The sequence below is a fragment of the Ovis canadensis genome, chromosome 12, assembly GCF_042477335.2.
Source record: "Ovis canadensis isolate MfBH-ARS-UI-01 breed Bighorn chromosome 12, ARS-UI_OviCan_v2, whole genome shotgun sequence".
In the NCBI taxonomy this organism is placed as follows: Eukaryota; Metazoa; Chordata; class Mammalia; order Artiodactyla; family Bovidae; genus Ovis; species Ovis canadensis.
In genome coordinates this window covers 75,152,684-75,173,334 of record NC_091256.1, presented here as the reverse complement: position 1 = coordinate 75,173,334, position 20,651 = coordinate 75,152,684, and the positions used below count along the sequence as shown (strand labels likewise).

Below are 20,651 nucleotides of genomic sequence, written 5' to 3'. Positions count from 1 at the left end.
GAGCTGCTTTCTGGATGATTCTCGTGAAATTGGGATTGGCATTTGGAAACCACAGATGTAAACCACTTTTTCAAGAAGCCTCCCCATAAACTGTGTGGGGAGGCACTTGGGGATCTAGTTTGCTGACGGTCAGGACACTGTGTGCATTGCAAAGGCCCTGAGGCAGCCTTTGGGGAGGTCTCACAGCGCAAGGCACAGATGCATTTTAGAATCTAGGTGTCCAGAGGAGTGCGTGAATTCTTACGAATGGCTCCTTGGGGCCTGACATTCCCAAGACCACCATGTGCATAGAGAATGGGAAGCAGCCAGGCCAAGACTGGAACAAAACTGTGCTGAAAGTGAAGTGTATGACGAGAGTTCTTCTGTACATGGTAGTGCTTCCCCTCACCAGGGCTTGTGAGAAGAGCCTCCTGAAGGAGGGCTGCTGCTTCTCCCTCAGGGCTTCCTTAGGAAGGAAAAGAATGAATCGATCATGATATTCCTTTTCCTGAGACCTTGGTGTAGAGAAACACAAAGAAATGACATAAGAATAGCTAACACCTTGAAATGCCTACTATGTGCTTGAGCTTTTCTAAGTGCTACCTGTATGACATTTAATCATTCTGATAGCTGAGCTCAGCCCCAGGCCCCAGTATTACCCCTGTGTTACAGAGGAGGAAATGGAAGAATGGATGGGTTTAAACAACTTGCCAGAGGTTCTTCAGTTAGGAAGTGGCACAGTCAGGATGGAGGAGGAATTAGAGGGGAAAAGGGTTTTTTTCTGATAGGAAAGCCATGCACTTAGCCTAGGCAAGGACTGGTAATGGGTGTTGGATAAACCCTTTCCTCAAAAGGGAATGGGCTGGCCAGTCCTCTGGCCTTGCTTTCGGGAAAGGATGCCCGCTGATTAGCGTCTCTTCTCAACCAGGCTGGCTCTGCAGCACGGGGATGGCCACGTCGTGGATTACCTGTCCCAGCCAGTCATCGACTACATTCTCAAGAGCCAGCTGTACATCAACGCCTCGGGCTAGCGGCCACGGGGCGCTGCGCCCCACTCTCCCCTGGGCCTCCGCCAACACACCGGCCCCCCGCCGCCTCTGTCCATCCCGTTTCTCTCCCGCCTCCGTTTTTCCGTCTCCTCATCTTGACTGGTTTCCCCACCTGCTGACTCAACCCCCCACAGTGTGGGGGAACCTGCAGAGAACACCACAGCGTACCGCTCCTCCGCAGCCATCGTTGGACAAACTCTCCTCTCGTCTCCGGGTTGGGGGTGGGTGACGGGGTCGGGGTGGGGGAAGTGCGGTCCTTGGAGATGTGCGGGTGCCCGTCTCCCAGCATGCTCTGGGGAGGCGGCTCGGGCCCTCGCCTTCCCAGCATGCCCTTTACCACAAAGGGCTATCTTTTTCCTTTCTTTCTTATCTTTCGTTTCGTTGTTTCGTTTGTTGGTTGTTGTAGTTGTTCACTCCTCATAGAACTTGGATCAAATCCGTGTCCGCGGTTCTTTACGTCTGTCGCCTTGTTGCGTTTCTGCGGCATTCCTTCCCTTTTGACAGGATACCCGCAGCCAGGCCTCAGCTCTCAGAAAGTTGTGTGAGGGCTATGCCCGTTGAACCAGGCCGAGACAACCCCCACCCATCTACCCGCTTTCTCCCCGCCTCCGCCCTACACACACACAGCAGTCTGGGGTCAAGACTGAGACTTTCATGTTCTGAAACCTGGGACGCAAGTCTGGGAGTAGTAGGGTTGCTCAGAAGGATTTGAGTCCATTTCATTAGTTTCCGAAGACCTCTCCTTTTTGATGCTCTGGGCTTAAGGATCACCTAGAGCTGGTTCCTTCTCATTTCTTGGTGGCATCCGTTCAGGTACTTATTTGAGCTGTGACTGACAGGGTTTTTCCCTGTCAGCTCCGACTGTTACCAAGGGACCTTCAGATCACCATCAAAGCCCTTGGAGGCCAGACTTAGTCACATTCCTACATCTGAAAAGAAACACATATGTAAGGCCAAGTCCTAAAAATGCAGCCATTTCTGAAATAAACATGCTAAGAGTTCACTCAAGCTAGAGGTCTTTGCTAATTGGAATTATTTATTGCCTGTTTGGCTGGGAAATATCTCTGTCGTAATGTAAATCCAGGATGACTAGGAGAAAGTGATTCCCATTTCCCGGCGGGAACTAGTGATTCTCACCCACTCTAGTTTGGTAACAGAGATGGCGCCCGAGGTCAGTTCCTTCTTGAGAAGCAGAGCCTCAGCCTTTTTTGTGGGTTTAGGGTTACGACTCATGCTGAACCCAGAAGCCACAATCGTAGCCTGAGGAAGCCTGCCTGGCAGGACCATGATTCTCAGAACAGACATCTGGAGGGATTGTCAAGAGCCACTAAACTCATTCACCCCTTTTGTCCCCAGTTTCCCACCTGCCTCTGGTGCTCTGGAAACAGTTTTGACAGACTCTGTTTTAGTTGTTCAGGTCTCATTCAGGTCCTGCCTGGAGAACCTGCCTGGAGAAAGGAAATTACTCTCTTCTGCTCTTTGTCTCTCGTCCAGTCTCTTGGCTCTTGGGTTTTTGATTCTTTGAGAAATGGTCCCCAAACTGTAGAGTAATTTTGTCGATATCTAGTACCAGCCCTGGCCTGGGAGGTATTGGGTGGGATCTGATGCCAGGAACATCTGTAGCGTCCTTCAGTAGCATCCTCCAGGAAAAGAAATTCAACAGAAGAGTAGCATGGTTGCAGGGGGTGGGCTTATCCTCTTGGATTATGGAAATAATCTCCAAAGGACAAAAGTAAGATACTGTTCTTGGCTCTCGGTGTTCAGCTAAGAATCATGGAATCTGAGAAGATCTTTAGAGATTAATTGAGCCAAGGTTCCTTTTAGAAGCTGAGGAAGCAGAGATCCACTGGATTAAATGACTGGTCCAAGGTCACACAGCAAGTGTAAAGCCTGACAAAAGGCTAATGTTTCCCTGACCGTTAGGTCATCACACCACATGATCTCTGCTCCTTTGGTTCCCCACGATACTGACCAGATAAGAGGCAGCTTTCAGTCTTTACCTGGCATCTTTCTCTTAACTTATGTTGTCCCAGGTGCTCCCTGTATACACCCTTGGGTATGCTAGTCCTGGCAGGGAGGATGTGATGGTGAGGAAGGCTGTAGCTAGGTTTCCCTTGGAAATGAACTGCTATAAATGGCAATGGCTTAGAGGAAATCTGAATCCAAGAAAGGATTGCTTTGTGGAAGGCAAAGACCCAGAAAGTGCTCAAGATTGCACTAGTGCTAGGGAGAGAAAGACAGAAGTACCTTTATCTAGGCAAGGCGTTCAGAAGCCAGGAAATATACAAAGGAAATCAGGGAGCTGGATTCCCTGGGGTAGCACGTATCATCAAGGATATGAAGTTTATGGGTAGAGTTTATTCTGAAGATCCACGTGGACAGATCCGAGAAAGACCAGCTGTCTTTTGTTTCTTTGGTCCACTCTTTCTTTGCTGGGCTCTGTAGTCAAGCCCCATTTCGTTCATGACCCATGAGAAGAAACAGGGCTGACTCTCACGGCATTCAGTGTGGGGATGGAAAGCACATTTGTAGGGAGAGTGAGATGAGCTAAAGAAAATAACAGGGATAAAAGTGGACTTCTAGGAATGAAATGAGGCAGAGTCTATCTTGGTGAATCAATCACAAGGATCATGATAAAATAGCTTTCCTTTAATACAAGGAAAAGTGACTCCCCTTTTGGATGGAAGTCCATTTCCTGCCCTGCCCCCTTCTTCACTTGCTACAGGGAGGTCAGATCCCCTCTTTCAATCCAGGGCAGGACACATGACTGTGACCCAGCCAAGGCCAATACCAGAGAGATGACTCAGAGTTGGAAGTGGTGCCCCCAGGTGCTCACAGGATGACCTCCAGGTCCTGACTTCCAGCCTGAGGTCCTGCTGCTTCCTACAATGGCTGACCCAAAGGTTCAGAGATCGTGAGAAAGGCATGGGCTAGAATGACTGTCTCAAGAGGGGGTCTGGAGCCTCATTTCCTGCCTACCGATAAAAATGTCTCTCCCGCTTGCATGAAAGTGGCTGATATGTAAGAACAGGCATGAGCGAAACCCTTCGTGTCAATGACTCTCTCCTCAAGGAATGGCCCTCTGGTGGGGGGTGGTGTCTGTGCTGCTAACGGGTACCTCATTCACCACCTCCCTCTCCCACCCAGGCAGCCTTTGGGGCCTTCTTGCTTTCATTTTCCTTGAATGTACATGGGAACAGGGGAGGAAAGTCTCTTCCTGAAGTGCCTGAAACCCAGAACTGGAGCTTCTAGAGAAGCTGTTCTTCCTGTCCCGGCTTGGCCAACCTTTCTCCCATGTTCCCTAGTCTCCTGCTCCAGCTTCTCAGAAAGAACAAAAGAACATGATCTAATTCAATTGGAAGTGAGACTCCATAATCAAACTACAGCAAGAGGCAGAGAATTCAGGGAGAAATGACTTGTATTTTACTAGCCCAAATCTACTCCCCTAAACAGACACACACACACACACACTCTCTCTCTCTCAGATTAAGAGAGAGAAGCATGTTATTATATTTTATTCATCAAAAGAGTAATTCAAAAATAAGTCAGTATGTGAAAAGCTCAGGATCTTTTCCAATGTGAAGGCGGGCAGGTGAGAGGGGAAGGATGGGTCCAGGGATGGATTTTGTAGCTCATCCAATCCAGACACCTTAGGAACAGCATCATGGTAAAGGTGATGAATGTATTCTGTCCATTTTGTTTGGTTTGCACCTTCCTATAGCTGCCCAGTAAATGCAATTTTTCAAGTGGTTTCTTTGTTGAGTATGTTTGGAATGTTCTATTAGCCTGCAACAGTCAGTTAGGAATGAGTTACTCTCTTTCCCTCCTCCTTCAGTCTAGGCCTGGGGCCCAAACCTCAGCTTGATCCTAGCAGTCTCAAGGATTGGCATGGGAAGAGGGAAGCTTTTTTGAATCACTTTTTTGGTCACTGAATCTGCCATTTTAAGAATAAGATTTGCTTTATGGAAATGAACACATTAATAAATACTACATTGAAGTTGCAACACCATCTCACAGTGCAATATTTTGAGTAAAATTTGTTGCTAGAATAGTCAGACAAAAGTTTTATCAGCAAAATGGTTCAACTACGTTAATAAATATGATGATGCTACTAGAGCCTGTGTCTTGGTCTAGAATCTTCTCTGTGAGTTGCAGAATTAATCACTTTTTCTTCACAGTCTTACTTGACAAGAGCCAACAGTTGTTAAGAATGCTCTTATAGCAGGAGATTTTCTGCTTGGTTTAGCTAAAGTCGCATGTGTAATATGAAAGTATACACAACCACACCCATAAGCAGGGAAGAATAATTAGCAAATTTGTTCAATTGTGCCTAAGTTTTCTCAGTTTTTTTTTTTTTTAAATGAAATCTTCGGTTCTACCTAACCTGCACAGTCTGGTATTGGTTAGCTTTGGATCCTTGAAGAAGTTAGTTCTTTGTGAATTAAAAATGTATTTGTGAAAATTAAAAACTTAAAAAACTTACTTCTTGACATAAAGGATATCAAGTAAGACAGAAATTGTTAAACTCATAATTGGTTTTGTTTGGCAAAGTGAACAAGCTAAAAATGAATAAGTTAATTGTTCAACCCTGCCGTGACTATTCGATCTTTTTTAACTTTTAATTGTGACAAACGTTATGTATGGGTTTAGGTCTGAATGGTGATTCCGAAGGTAAAATAACAATTCTCCACTCCGCCAGCTCACTTAAGGTTTAGGTACTGGTTTGTCAGATTAGTTGTGTGTGTGTGTGTTTATCATTTTGGTTCTTGGTATCTTTTTTTGTTTAATACTGAGATTAGTCAGCTATGTGGGTTTGGTGGCATATCATTGTGGTACTTGCCATGACTTATAAATTGATGGTTTGTATTTACATTTGCTACTTTAGTCACAAAGCGAAACACTCTGTCCTGAGAGTATGTAATGATGAGCTCTTGTTTAATATTGGGTATAAACATTGGTTTATTTTGCTTACTTATACTAACTTACAAAATATATACTGTTATCTATAAGTTAACAGACATGTACATAACACATTTTTTCCCTTATGACCTGTAAGTAAACTTCAGATCTTGGAATTTCCTAGAAAGTTCCATGTAGCCCATAGTATAAAGATAACAGAGGAAAAAGAATCTAATCTCTGCTTTCCAGGTGGGAAAACTGAGCCACAGCAAGAATTTACAACATTCCTATGACCATGTGAAACATTTAAAAAAAAAATGATAAACACATTCCCAGTCCTTGAGACTTGTTCCAAACACTGGACATTACCAAGTATCCATCTTAATTTTGTCCAAGCATACTGAAAAAGAGTCCACATCCTGGGATAAGATCAGAAGTACATTGGCTAAGAAGTTACAGTCCACATGCATCTCATTTCTACCCACTTCTCCAGACAGAAATCCCCACGAGTCAAAATAGATGAAAATATGTGTGATAGCTTACCAATGGCACAATTAGTTAGATAACTCTCAGAGGCACAAGAGAGTTTCCACTACAAATCACACATACTGATAAGAAAGAAGAAGGAAAGTGCCCTTAACTTGGCAGGGTCAGGTCAAGACTGGTAACAGAGTCTAAGTCCTGGGGAGGCTATTTCTAAGTCACATGCTCCTTCTCTCATCTTAGGGACAATCTACCACAACCTCAGAAATGAGGGAATTATTTCAGTCCAAAGAGAGCCACATGAGTCACTTTTCCATTTCCCATCTCTACATAGGGATCATCTCCCATGTGTCAGGGAAGACAATCTTATGACTCTCTTAACAGTCAGTCCCACGAAGGAATCCTTTTATGATTGCAGGCACCCTTGGATCCCCCACCAAGTACCCTGGAATATGTATTCTTGACAGAAACAGATAGCCAATCACTAAGATGCGTTCTCCCCTTTCATAGTAGAGAACTGTCAGAGAATCGGCTTCCTGCCAAGGGACTCTATTTCCCAGACACCTTACAAGTTAGAGGTGGGCATGATAACACTGGGTTCTGGACCATGAAATGCGATAGAAAGTGATGTTCAGCCTTCACCAGGCCTGCCTCACAAAAACTTCCATGTATCTCCTTCTTCCGTGTCTTTTTTCCTTTCCACCTGCTGGAAGGGAGATACTGCCTAAGGCAACCTTAAAACCTTATAAACGGCAGGGCCTCTGAAATGAACATGTGGAGGGCTACTCTGCCAACTGTCCATCCAGTATGTGATGAGAACAAGAAAAAGTCAATCGAGTGAATTATGCATATTTTTAGGTCTGTGTGATATTGTAGTTAATTGAATCAAATTTGTAAGATGTGTGATTGAGTATGCCAAGACAGGATTAAAAATGCACTTTCAGAGAAAGCAAAGCATAGTGATTAGATCTGTCAGAATTTGGGGAGTCGGTGTAGGCAGAAGCAGAATTCTGTCTTCAGTTACTTGGGTAGATGGCCAATTCAGGATCTCCATTTATTAAATTTTAGTTTATTAAAAAGCATGACAATATACCACAAGTGATTGATTTTTGCCTTTATTTTTTTTATAGTTGATGAAAAAACAAAAGCCAAAACATTAATTATCACCCTCACCCTGCTCAGGTTGTTCCAGAAGTAAATCCTTCTTTATGCTTAGGAGACAGAACCAGTTAAATCTCATAAAGTGCTTGCCTGGTTGGAAAGGGCAAACAAGATGCTCAGAAAAAAGAATTAAAGATGCTAATTCTGGGGGCTCACATCTCTTTCTCAAGCATTTTTTGTTTCCACTCCTTTGGTACCTACACCTTAAGCTTAGAGTTGAACAAATTAGAAACTGACCACAGGCATCTACGAATTGTTCTTTATTAAAAAAAAAAAAAAAAAAACAGGTCCATGAAAAGCCAAGGAAATACAGAGGTGAGGCAGTACCAAAGTCTACTGAGCAGAGGCTAGAAGGGCTTCTGATTTTTCCAGAAATTCCCACTGGTGTTATGACTCAACAATCTGTTGCAATCAGTTGTAGAAAGGAGCAGAGCAACAGCTGAAACGCAAGAAAGGGTGCATGATCCAGAGTCATTTCAGCTATTTACCAAAATTCAAGTGCCCCATGGGAATGTCTTGCAACATATGTTCCATTGAAAAATGAGGTTGCAAACCAAGGGGTTATTGCAATGACTTGTGAGGAACAGGATTTGTAAGTTTAATTTTTTTTAAGGTTTGTCCTCCTTACTATTCAGTCAACTCTATGAGGACAGAGACTATGTCACCACTGTACCCCAGCCCCTGGCACACAATTGGTACTCAATAAATATACGTTGTAAGGATGGATGGATGGATGGAAGAATGGAAGGATGGATGCTACCCAGTTCAAGTATGAATAGGAACATTGTCTGTTATCGAAAGAGAGAGTGAGAACAAAACCCACAGGGGCATATAATTTTTAGTGTTTGAAAATGGCATTGAATTAGGACTAATACCTCTTCTTAGATAATTGCAGCTCTTTCAGAGCCCAAGCTACATTTTTCTATCACTTTGAAACTCGAAAGTGAATACTTTCCCAATGTTTGCTTCACTGGTAAGAAATGCTTTAATAAAAACATTGTCTCTAAGTTGCCTGGCATCATCAGGGGAAAGGTGGTCATTTCCAGGCCCAGAAGAACTCAAAGGTAGCAGGATACCAATGCTCCAAACACGCCAGGCTTACAGTTCATCACTTCCTCCAGTTTGAAAGTGGAGTACATGTCATGGATCGGGCAGTAAGTGGGAGGAACTCTGATCAACAAGAACACATTGAACACTATGAGGCAACAGTATTTTACTGACCACAGCATGACTTCAATTCACTCTCTGTTCTGACATTAGGAAGAATTTTATGCGTGGGCAAAGTAAAAAAAAATTTCCTTTGGTCACACTTACTCAAAGAATAAGCTGCCTATGACATGGCAACACTTGTTCATACTCCAGGAGTTGGTTTATGACTATCTGCCTGTGCAGTTTGTCCTTCCATCTGGTCTACCCTTTGGGTGTCCAGGCCCTTGATGAGTCTCATACTCAATGCTATTTGCCCTTTGCCCCACATCAGGAAGCAAAGAGCATCACACTAGTACAATAAGACACTGATCTTGGCCAAGGTCTCAGGGTGGGGCCAGGTTCAGTTGAGCTGAGAATGCCCATCAACACCTTCAAATGTCCCCCATCCCACCCCACCCGCATGAGATGGCTTCTGAGCCTGAGGTCTTCATCCTAAGAACCCCAGTTGGGAAATCTCGCAGGCAGCTTCAGTGTTGCTCAAGAGCCTGGGTATTGTAGCATCCCGGGGGCAGGCTGTCCCGAATGGTCTCCAGGTTCTTCACATCAGCCAGAATGCCATCTATGCTTGTCTCCAGTGAGCGGAGGTGGCCCCTCTGCCAATGCACTCTCTCCTCCAGCTCTGACATCAGCGGCCGCAGCTGGCTGTTGATCTGGGTCTTGGCTCGAAAAAGCTTCTGCTCCAGTAAGATCAGCCCCTCTTCATCTACACTGCCAGGCTGGTCTATTTTTAGAGGACAAGAAAGGAGTTAACAGAGGAAAAAGTTGTGATTAGATCGCCTTGAATGCAGGCAGGCCCTTTCGTAACTTTAATTTCTGTTTCCACCTGCTCAGAGTCAATAGTATGCCATTCTTTTAAAAAGGCTTATTTTAAATTAGAAATAATCTAGAAAAAATGTTGAGAGCACAAGCCTTGTTACTAGGTTTTGCAAAGCCCAGTTTAAGCATCTGGGCTCTTTAGTTAAGCAAGATGAAGCTTGGCCTTTGGTTTTCATGATAGAATCAACAGCTTCTGCTCTGAAAAGATGAAGGCTGAGGGTCATAGGGACTGAATACTGTCCAAGGTGTCTGCCCAACACAGCTCATCCTAGGATCAGAATCAACTCCAAATTCTGCTCTCTGAATCACCCTTAGGAAATTTCTTGCTGTTTTCTATTAGAAGACCTTTAGAAACTGGCTGGGTTTCAGGGCTTAGGGAGGCCAAGGTAGGCTTTGCTATTTAAGGGATGCATTCCAGCTGTATGAAATGATGGAAGACTTCATTCTGGCCTGGAACAGTGGGAATCTGGCTAGACATTAGTTTATTTCCAATATGAAATGTGGTCACATTTGTTCAGGTATGCTTTACTCATAAATGATCTGACACGTCAGCATGAAGGGCACCTGACAAGGCCCGTTTGGTCTGAATAGGTTTGAGTGGACAATTCAAGGTCAGATCCATTTGACTGCAGAAGTTTTATTCCAGCTAAAGAGATTAAACTGTAATTTTTCCAGGACTCAAGAGACCAGACAGAGTAGAAACAGCACAATAACCCAAATGTTGACCCAGTAGATCAGTCCTTCCCCTGGGGACAGGGGAGGATTCTAGAATTTAGGGTTCTAAGACATGCAGGGGAAGTGAAGCAGGCTTGCAGATAAAACGTCCATGGGGAGGCAGAGTGAGCTTCCTGCAAATGGCAGGAGCATCAGACACGGAGACCTCGGGTGGAATCCTGTCTCCCCCATTTACTACGTGATCTGTGGGGCAGTATTAAACTCCTTGAGCTTCTGTTCACTATTCTATAAAATAAAATAATAAAATCCGCCTCATTTGTTGTTGCTTAGTTGCTAAGTCATGTCCGACTCTTGTGCAACCCCATGGACTATGTAACTCCTCTGTCCATGGGGTTTCCCAGGCAAGAATACTGGAGTGGGTTGCCATTTCCTTCTCCAGGCGATCTTCCCTCATCTCCTGCTTGGCAGGCAGATTCTTTACCACTGAGCCACCAGGTAAGCCCTAAAACCCACCTCATAGAACCTTTACAAATTTTACACAACCATTCACCACAAAAAAACCTGGCATAGTGCCTGGCACACAGAAAATGCTTGACAGTTCTCACCCAGCCTCCCTCCCCACGCTCTCATTTCCTCTAAAGGCCCTGTTAGTTTCATTGCCTTTTTCAGAACACTAAGCAAAGCTGCTAAACTCTCAGCTGGGGATTTTTTTTTTACCTTAAGAGGGCATTTTACTCTCTGGGACTCATTGGATCAGAAAGCAGACCCATCAGGAAAACAATGCAGACAATACTTGTCTCTTGGGGTGATGATGACACTCCACAGAAAAGCCAGGTTTAAAAGGGGCTCTCCTGAGTATGGCTGGAATCCCTGGCCCTAGTTCCATATCTGCTGTGGTCCAAGCTTGATGTAACAGGCCACAGAAGGTTTGATATCAGGTCCACCCAAATCCAGGATTTTAATTTATCTGAACTTTCTTCTGGGAGGGATGCTGTGAGGTAACTGGAGCTGCCGTCATGGGGTGCCATCAAATCTATTTTAGCCTAAAATGTCTACAGTGTCTCATGGACCTCTCTCTTTGACATTTCATCTGGATCTTCTACCCGGCAGCTCAAGTTTCCACAACCAGTCACAGCATGGTGTAACTGTGGTTTGCGTGTGTGTGCGTGCGTGTGTATGCTCAGTAGCATTCAACTTTTTGCGACCCTATGCACTGTGTATCCCACCAGGCTCCTCTGTGCATGGGATTCTCCAGCCAAGAATACTGGAGTGGGTTGCCATGCCCTCCTCCAGAGGATCCTCCTGACCCAGGGATTGAACCCATATCTTATGTCTCCTGCATCGGCAGGTGGGCACCACCTGGGAAGTCCCAACTGTGGTTTGGGGAGGGACAAACAGCAGAGTCAGCAAGTAATTCTTTTTCCTTAGTATTTATGTATTTATTTGACTGTGCCAGGTCTTACTTGCTGCACACAGGATCTAGTTCCCTGAGCAGGGATCGAACCTGGGCCCCGTGCATTGGGAGTACAGAGCCTTAGTCACTGGATCACCAGGGAAGTCCCTCAGCAAGTGATTCTTGATCTTACAGGCTGGGAGAGACTCCCCACTCACCACTCTTACTGTCTTAGAGCTCTCTCACCTCTCAATTGCTACAATTGTCTCCAAAATGATCTTATCCTGCCTCTTGTCTAAGCCTCCTTCAAACTCTCCTCCACCCAGCTGCCCCAGTGATCTTTCCAAAATATACAGCACTGACGCCATCCCTCTGCTTGACACTGTCCGCTAGATTCTCGGGATCAAGGTCAGAATCCTTCAAGCCATCCAGTATTTTCTTACACTGTGAAGTTCGAATCCTACCTCCACAATTTACTGTGTGATCTGCAAAACATTATTAACCTCTCAGCCTCAATATACCTTCCCAGTTCTTTGACCTACAGACTTTCCTCTCCAAGGGCAATAGGCAGATGCCCAGTGACCCACCCTAGAGATGGTAAAATAGACCACAGCAAATGAAAAGCAACCTGCCTAAGGTATCTGAGCCTGGAAACAAAGCAAATTTCCTGACACCCTTAAGGGAAGTTGAGATTCCCACGCATCGGGACTAAGTCTAGTTACTGCTCTGGGGAGAAGGCCTGGAACACAGGTTGGAGGGCTGGGGACACTCCACATACCTATTAGATGTAGGATGCTATCCAACGTGTCGAGTGTGTCTTGGATCGTAACTCCAGCATTCTCGGCTCTGCTGTCAGCTCTCTGGGCTTCTGCAATCACCTGAGGGAAAAATAAGCACAAGCCCATCTGGAAAGGGTGTTCCCACAGTGGCCAGGTTACCGGACTCTGCCGTGGAAAACCATGGGAACTCACCGTCTGCACTGCGTCCATATCCACGTCGAACTCCCGCTCCTTCCTTGCCAGCTCTCCTTCCACTTTCCTCATCTCACTCTTGAGAGTGGCCAGTCCCTTCTCCATGGCCAAGGCTCCATCTGCCGTCACATTGGCCTCCAAGTTCAGACTCCCAATCTCCTGGGAGAAGAAAGGGAGCCAGGGACGGAAGGAGAGAGGGGTGAGGCATAGAAACATCCCAAAGACGACCGCAGAAAAAATACAGCTGAGGCCAGGCTCTGATGGAGTAAGTGAGATGAACAACGAGAGAGTCAGACTTGGGGACACGCCCTTCCCCAAGCTCTGCCTCAAACAAATGGATTTGGGGGTATGTCTCCAGAGACTAGAATGGTCAGCTGCGAGACACTGCTTCACTCCCGAGTCAAGCTCAACAAACAGTGAGTGAAACAGGAACCAGTTGGGAAAACCCAGAGGGTGAGAAACTCAACTCCTTCTTTGTCGTGTTTCTTTACTGCCATCATCTTTTGAATGGCTTTGTTCCCCAAGACACTTGAGTTTGGGGTGCAGAGAATGAATGGGCTACAGCTTTGAGTTTTGTTTTTACTAGGATGAGTGAATCTTAATATCTTTATCAACAAGCTACTATTAGGCATCAAGTCACAGGTGTCTCTGTGCTAGAAGCCATATAAAGAGAGGCATAGAAAATTGGTCTCTACCCTAAAGGGACCTAAGATTGGAGATTATTTTTGGAAGTGGTCCAAGAGTGAGGCCACACAATCTAGATACCAAAAGTCCCCTCTGGGCTTTCTAGAGTTGCTTATGATTTCTAAAAGTCACACTTAAATCAGAACTAGGAAGCTCTCTTCCAGTTGAGAAGCAATCTTTCTACTATAGCACTTAACATTTGGGCTGTAAATCCAACTAGTCTGTCTTTCCCATTACACTGAGTGCTCCTTAAAGAGAAGGACTGAGTTTTTCCTATCTCCATATCCCCAGCACCAAGCACAGTGCTAGCACAGAGTAAGTGGAGCTTACCCTGAAAAATGAGTAAGTGGAGCTTAGACCCAGAGCTCCAGAATTTCACAATCTTGAATTAAAACACTGGGATAGTTGCTGCAAGTTGAATTGTGTCCCCCTCAAAAAAAGATGTGTTGAAATTCTAAACCCTAATACCTCAGAGTATGACCTAATTCGGAAATAGGGTTGTTGCAGATGTAATTTATTAAGATAAGGTCATGCTGGAGGAGAGTGGGCCCCGAATCCAACCAGCGTCCTTATAAGAAGAGCTGGAGAGATACAGGAAGAAGGGCCCCAGGTGACGACAGAGGCAGGGACTGGAGAGAAGCCACTGCAAACACAAAGGGTTGACAGCCACCACCGGAAGCTAGGAAGAGGCACGGGAGGTTTCTAGCCAGAGTCTTGCAGGTAGCATCGCTCTGCTGACACCTTGATTTCAGACTTCTAGTCTCCAGAACTCTGAGAGAATAAATTCCTGTTGTTTTAAGCCACCCAATCTGTGCTGCTTTTTGATATCAGGTCCAGGAAACTAACAGAATAGTCTAAATAAAAAGCAATCTTGCGTGGCTCTTCTCATGGTGTTGTCTAAAAAGGGGGCTGAAAATGGCGAGGGTGGGACTCCAGCCCTCAGTCAATGACAGGCTTGTGAACCAACCAACCAAAAGGCCAGCCAAGTGGATCTGGGAACACCATGGACCATAACAGGACGCTGAGTCTTACAGGTCAGAATGAGCCCAACGCTCTCACTCATTCAACATGACCGGTATGTTTGAAGCTGCTCCCCCTGACCTGCGATTTCTCTTTACCTGTTCGATCTTGCCGGCGATATTCAGGGCCTCCCCGGCTGCAGTCTTTGCCCTCTGGGCGTCGGTAGCAGCACCCCCCAGGGCTGTTTCTGCTCGCCTGGTCTTGTCACTGGCATCTGCAACCCTCTGGCTGATGTAAGAGAGTCTCTTCATGGCCTCTTCAGCCTCTGCTTTTCTGTCTTCAACCTGCAGATCAAACTCTGAAAAGAAGATAAGAAAACATTGCCATGAAGATGAAAATTAACTTACAACTAAAAGTCAAGGGTCGGAAACAACTGAAGCGACTTAGCATGCACGCACTGCAAGGCACAAACCCAAATAGCACCCAAGGGATGAAAGAGTGGAAAGTTGTGGTCGTGACTCTTTCTTGTCCGGGAGAAAGTATTGAACTCACAATCAACAATCAGCCTGCCCTGGGTCCCCATCTTTGCAAAAGTGAACCTCCAAATGAATCAGAAGCAAGTAGACTCTTTGAAGCCCAAAGTTTCAAGCCAGAGCCTTAAACCCTAAGCTACCAATGGCAGTAGTTAGCAGTTGAATAGAATGGGTAGAGAGGTACTTCCTGCGCAGAGGAAAATCCCAAGACTTGAAAATGTCTTTATTGTTGTTCTTTCCTGAAGAAGCCTGAAACTTTAACCAAATCTCAGCAGGGCTTCCCAGGTGGCGCTAGTGGTAAAGAACCCACCTGCCAGTACAGGAGACAGAAAGGAGTCGGCTTCAATCCCTGGGTCGGAAAGATCCCCTGGAGGAAGGAACGGCAACCCACTCTAGCATTCTTGCCTGGAGAACCCAATGGACAGAGGAGATTGACCAGCTACAGCCCACAGGATCACAAAGAGTCGGAAACAACTGAAGCGACTTAGCATGCACGCACTGCAAGGCGCAAACCCAAATTTCCTGGAATCTAGATGCTATGACAAAGCTTGTTCTATATCATTTATCACAAGGCAACCTCACTGACTCTATATTGGAACCAATCAGGCCAAAGAAAGAAAGAGAGAGAGAAAGGAAGAAAGGAAGAAAGGAAGGGAGAGAAAAGAAAACTATCTATATGGTAGTGAGACATCAAATCTCTGCAGGACCTTTGAGGCAGTTTAGTTCAAGAGAAAGGGAGAGATGGGAAAATCAGGGTCTGGAAAGGTTATGTGACTTGCTTACAGTCACACAGCCAGCTCAGCCTAATCACATGATTGAGCATAGATCAGAACTCAAGCCTTTTGACATTTAGTATAATCTGGGCTTCCCTGGTGGCTCAGATGGTAAAGAATCTTCCTGCAATGTGGGAGACCTGGGTTGGACCCCTGGGTTGGGAAAATCCTCTGGAGAAGGGAATAGCTACCCACTCCAGTATTCTTGCCTGGAAAATCCCATGGACAGAGGAACCTAGCGGGCTACAGTCCATTGGGTCACAAAGAGTCAGATGTAACTATATGATTAACATTTTCAGTTTTCACAATTGTTTCTACTATATTAAGTATTTTAAAATGTTCTTCTTTACAAAGATATTTATTGAGTGTCTATTAATACCTCAACATGCCTGCCACTTACAGAGATTTATGAAGATTCAAAATAAACCAAAGTTACGTTTATACCTTTAAAATACTCAAGTGATCTGAACCCTGAAATACTCACCTCTGAGGTTCTTTAAGATGTTCTCAACTTCATAAAAAGTGGCATTGCCCATACTTAGTGCTTCTTGGGCTCTGCTTTTAGCAAGGTTGGCACGGGAAAGCAGCTGATCTGATTTCTGTAAATGGGCAGGCAGAACAAGATTAGAGTAAATGTAACGCACACCCGGGCAGAGCCCTCCTGCCAGCATAGCTGCTCTGACACACTGCTCTTCGCAACAGAGAACTGTGATTCTTGGAGTCTAGGGGTGCTGTAGCAAACCCCTCCACAAGCTGAGACCACACAAACTTTATAACCTGATGACCAGTAGGATTCCACATTGAGGACAGACTCGAGCTCTACTCAGGAACAAGAACAGTTTTGCAAATCCTAATTTTAAACTCTAGATACTTCCTGAAGTATGGACATACACTTCATAGACATATGTCATATATACCTAGGAAGTACAGACATATGTCTTCATAGACAGAGCTAGATCAAAATTGGGCCCAGGAGACTTCAGTCCTATTCCTACATTTGAGGACTGAAGGAAATGGCAACCCACTCCAGCATTCTTGCCTAGAGAATCCCACGGATGGAAGAGCCTAGTAGGCTACAGTCCATGGGGTTGCAAAGAGTTGGAAATGACTGGGTGACTTCACTCTCAGTGAGTGGAACTGAGGTAATCACATTAAGGTCTCAATAGGCAGCAATACCATGACCTTTCGAGAGTTTTCGATGGTTCTCCTTACTGGTAGCCATTCAATACGGGTCTGCTGAAGGAACGGAGTAACAAAGGATACCTGTCTCTCATTCTTCCCATCCTGTAAGAGCTTCTGGGTTTCTTCTTCCCAGTTTCCCAGACTGCTTTGCACACGCTTGAACTCATCCATTCGCTTAGTCACCAGGCTTGAGAGAGAGTCAGCTTTTTGTCTGATCTTCTTTGCTTCTACCTGTGAGTCCCCCAAAATGAAAAAGCCTTACTTTCTGCTCACCAGTTGCCACACCAGTCTTCCCAGGACCTGCCATCATTATCTGAAAACAATAATCCAGGCCCAAAGTCCAACAGAAATGAGGCAATATTCCTCATGCAGTCAGGCAGCACCCCCCCAACTAGCAAACGAATTTTATGTCTGCTCTGCATTTTTTTTATTATTGTTTCCTATGCGTGAATATCATTGTGAATGCTTTTTGCTGTGGGTAGAAAGCTGAATCTTAATCCAATAAATGTGGAATAGTTAAAGAAATGACAGAAACAAGGCAAACCTTTGAGGAAAAAAAGCCTTCCAAGTGGCTATAGTGGATATACTATAGGTTGGACCCAAAGGTAGATATCAAAAGTTCTATAGTAATTTCTCACAGGTTTCAACAGTCCTCCAAACTAGGGAAGAGACAGAAAACTTGTATTCACTAACAGAAATAGGTTCAGAATATGAACCAAGGTGTTATCAGGGACCAAGACTGGAGTTTAAGAACAAAGATAAGAGGAGGATAGTGAGAAGGATAAATGCGCTTCCTAATTTAAAGCAAGAAAGGTAAATATGGAGGAAAAAACTGGATGATTGAACAGTTCAATGGAATCCCCGAGAAGAAAGCATTATGGCCCTTCTGTACATCACTGCACAGGTTAGATGCTCTTACCTGGAAGGACTGATCACTGACTCCCTGAAGCTGAGTCGCTGAACTGAGAAGGCGGAGACTATGCTGATATGACGTATCTGCTTCAGTGTCAATTTGAGTGGCCTCCCTCGATAGCTGCTGGGCCAGAGACTTGGTTTTCTCCAATCTGCAGGGAGTGAAGAGAGCGGACTTTGAGAATTCGCTCTTTTTATTAAAAGCAAAAATTCATTCTGTTAAAAATATGTCGTCAGGATTATCCAAAGAACCAGATAAGAATAAATGTCTGATATGTGTCTCTTTCCACAGTTTAAACACAGGCATTAAAGTTTATACAGGTTGGGTCAGAAAAATTCAACCCAAGTTTCCCAATTCTTAATCACATGAATATATTATGTTTATACACTCCATGCCGCCAGATGGGTGTGTTCACCTCCTTTAAACACCACAGATGGTACCATATCTACAAATATACAATCTCTAAATCAAAACTGAAACTTTACTTAGAGTAATTGACATTTTTCTTCCAGTCTTAAAGACATCTGCTTTCCTCCAAAGTAACACTCTCATTTCTCGTCCTTCTTACTATTGATACTTTTAAAGGAACACAGCACTCCTCAGACGTGGTTTGCATTGTACCCTGGGAGGGAGTGGATTATATTGGCCTGTGCGAGGACCTGCTGAAACGTACTTTCCCACAAGCTCTTGCACCACGGAGCCACGGAGGCTGCCGCTGCTGCCTCCTTCAGTAGCAGCCTTGCGCGCCAAGGTCAGGGCTTGCTTGGAGTAGTCTTCAGTTTCCCTGACCAGTTGCTCCATGTTATTGGCTGATTCGACATGGCTGAAAAGATCAAAAAGAATGAGTTTTTTATAGCAAAGGGCTTCCTTTATTATTAAAAAAATTTTTTTTTGCCATACAACAACATTTTTATTTTGTATTAGGGTGTAGCCGATTAACAACATTGTGATAGTTTCAGGTGAACAGAGAAGGGGCTCAGCCACACATATATATACATGTATCCATCCTCCCCTAAACTTCCCTCCCACCCAGGCTGCCACATGACATTGAACAGAGTTCCACATGCTATACAATAGGTCCTTGCTGGCTACCCATTTAAAATATAGCAGTGTGTACATGTCCATCCCCAAGTCTCTAACTACCCCTTCCTCCCAAATAGAGCTACCATATGACCTACAATCCCACTCCTGGGCATATATCTGGAGGAAAACATGATGAGAAAGGATACATGCATCCCAATGTTCACTGCAGCCCCATTTACAATAGCCAAGCCATGGAAACAACCTATATGCCCATCAACAGGAATAAAGAAGATGCAATACCTACATACAATGGAATATTACTCAGCCATTAAAAAGAATGAAATAATGCCATTTGCATAAACATGGATGGACCTAGAAATTGTCAAACTGAGTGAAGTAAGTCAGACTGAGAAGGTGAAATATCATATGACATCCTTTATATGTGGAATCGAAAAAGAAATTATATGGAAGGATGCAAAGGGCTTCCTTTAGGCCTTTTATTTAAATAAGGGGAGAGGAGTAAGAGAACTGCTTTGACTCAAAACAAACAAACAAACAAACAAACAAATAGAATTGACCCAGATGAGATGGAGCTCCTCTATTAGAGGTGCTATCGAGAAGAGAAGGTGTTCTGAGACGTAGCCTCACGTCCTAAACTTTTTTGATGATCTACTTCATTTCTAGCATAATCAGGGGAAGCGACGGAGATGGGCACGAGAAATCTCAGGGTGATAAACACTGCATTTGTAAACTTTTCTGCAGGAGAAATCCCTAGGCTTTATTTTATCCAAGATCCAACTCCCTCTCCACTTTTTGCTGCATCTTTAAACTTAGCCCAACATTAAGGGGGACAAAGCCCATCAATAACATTTCCCCAGTTGCTTTTGTCCTCTTGGTTCTAGAAACTGATGAGAACAAATCCAGGAAGAAGCCCACACTATGAGAGCATGAGCCAGCCCCCTTCTGCTGACTGAATTCCATTCGGGATTAGCAGAGCCTGCCACCTTGCTGAGCCCTCTGCTAGGAGCAAACCTCTTCAACATCAATCCTGATCATAGGATTTGCAATCAGGCAAGGACTAAGGAGCTGCCTGTGATTACCAGGGCCCTGCAGAGCCGGTTTTCAGAAGGGAGTTCTCCCCCTCTGCACTCTTGGCGCCCACAGGCTAGCAAACAACTCGTTGCTACTCATTCCCAGGCTTGGGGTGGGAGCCTGGGAGTCCCTCAAAGCTGCAAAGTACTCTTTTCCAAGGGCTGATTCATGTCCCAGGGCCCAAGGAATTACATCTGACATACACCAAAGCCATACCATGAGTCATAGAGAAATCTGGAAAAGAAACACCCCACCCCCAACTCCTGCCAAATGACCTTACCCAGTGGCCACCTACATACACTGAAAACCAAGCGGTTAAAAAATGGCTTCAGGGCAGGGGAATGGCTGCAAAGGAGCCTGGAGGTAATCAGTATGGAGCTTTGGTCCTGAATACTCAGCAGAGTTGTTCAAGCCTGGCCTCCCAGAGGTGATCTGAAGCAGAGGTGCCCTCCAGGACTACTCACCTGTCTGCCAGTCTCGTGGCCTCCTGAGCTAGACTTTTAAAGCCATTTGGCCCCGTGTAGTGCTCTGAAGGAGGAATGTTCTGTGGGAAAAGGACAAATGATTAAGGCTCTGCTGGGAGCCATGGAGCCCAAGCAGGTTCTGCAGCTGTCCTGTCTGAACCCCTGACTCATCAAGAGTCCCTGGTTTACCATCGTCATTACATTAAAAAAAAAAAATGTAGAGACTGAATCAAATAGAAATCCAAGTTCAAAAAAAGTCTGTATATACAAATGGATTTTAAAATATATGCATGTTTATATCTTCATATATATTTAAAGTCCAGAACATAGGCCAAGTTTTAATGGTAGTTATTTCATAGCAATGAGATCATAAGGGACATTTGTTTTCTGAA

At 44.8% G+C, this 20,651-nt stretch overlaps 2 protein-coding genes across 7 annotated transcripts in view; one reads left to right on the top strand and one right to left on the bottom strand.

The window, feature by feature from the left end:
• NMNAT2 (nicotinamide nucleotide adenylyltransferase 2) overlaps positions 1 to 5,032 on the top strand; it is a 219,724-nt gene extending 214,692 nt beyond the window's left edge. For all 6 annotated transcript variants that reach the window (XM_069546263.1, XM_069546266.1, XM_069546265.1 and 3 more), the window contains one exon: positions 908 to 5,032. In XM_069546263.1, coding sequence (XP_069402364.1) covers positions 908 to 1,010 — 103 coding nt within the window. In that variant the 3' untranslated portion in view covers positions 1,011 to 5,032. The remainder of the gene's footprint in view (positions 1 to 907) is intronic.
• Positions 5,033 to 7,509: 2,477 nt separating this feature from the next.
• Positions 7,510 to 20,651, bottom strand: part of LAMC2 (laminin subunit gamma 2) — a 70,159-nt gene continuing 57,017 nt past the window's right edge. Inside the window, exons 15-23 of the mRNA XM_069546250.1 lie at positions 20,260 to 20,339; positions 18,354 to 18,503; positions 17,687 to 17,831; positions 16,849 to 16,998; positions 16,070 to 16,184; positions 14,438 to 14,637; positions 12,636 to 12,794; positions 12,443 to 12,542; positions 7,510 to 9,501 (exon numbers count right to left, since the gene is read on the bottom strand). Of these exons, the coding sequence (XP_069402351.1) occupies positions 9,248 to 9,501; positions 12,443 to 12,542; positions 12,636 to 12,794; positions 14,438 to 14,637; positions 16,070 to 16,184; positions 16,849 to 16,998; positions 17,687 to 17,831; positions 18,354 to 18,503; positions 20,260 to 20,339 (1,353 nt within the window). The 3' untranslated portion in view covers positions 7,510 to 9,247. The remainder of the gene's footprint in view (positions 9,502 to 12,442; positions 12,543 to 12,635; positions 12,795 to 14,437; positions 14,638 to 16,069; positions 16,185 to 16,848; positions 16,999 to 17,686; positions 17,832 to 18,353; positions 18,504 to 20,259; positions 20,340 to 20,651) is intronic.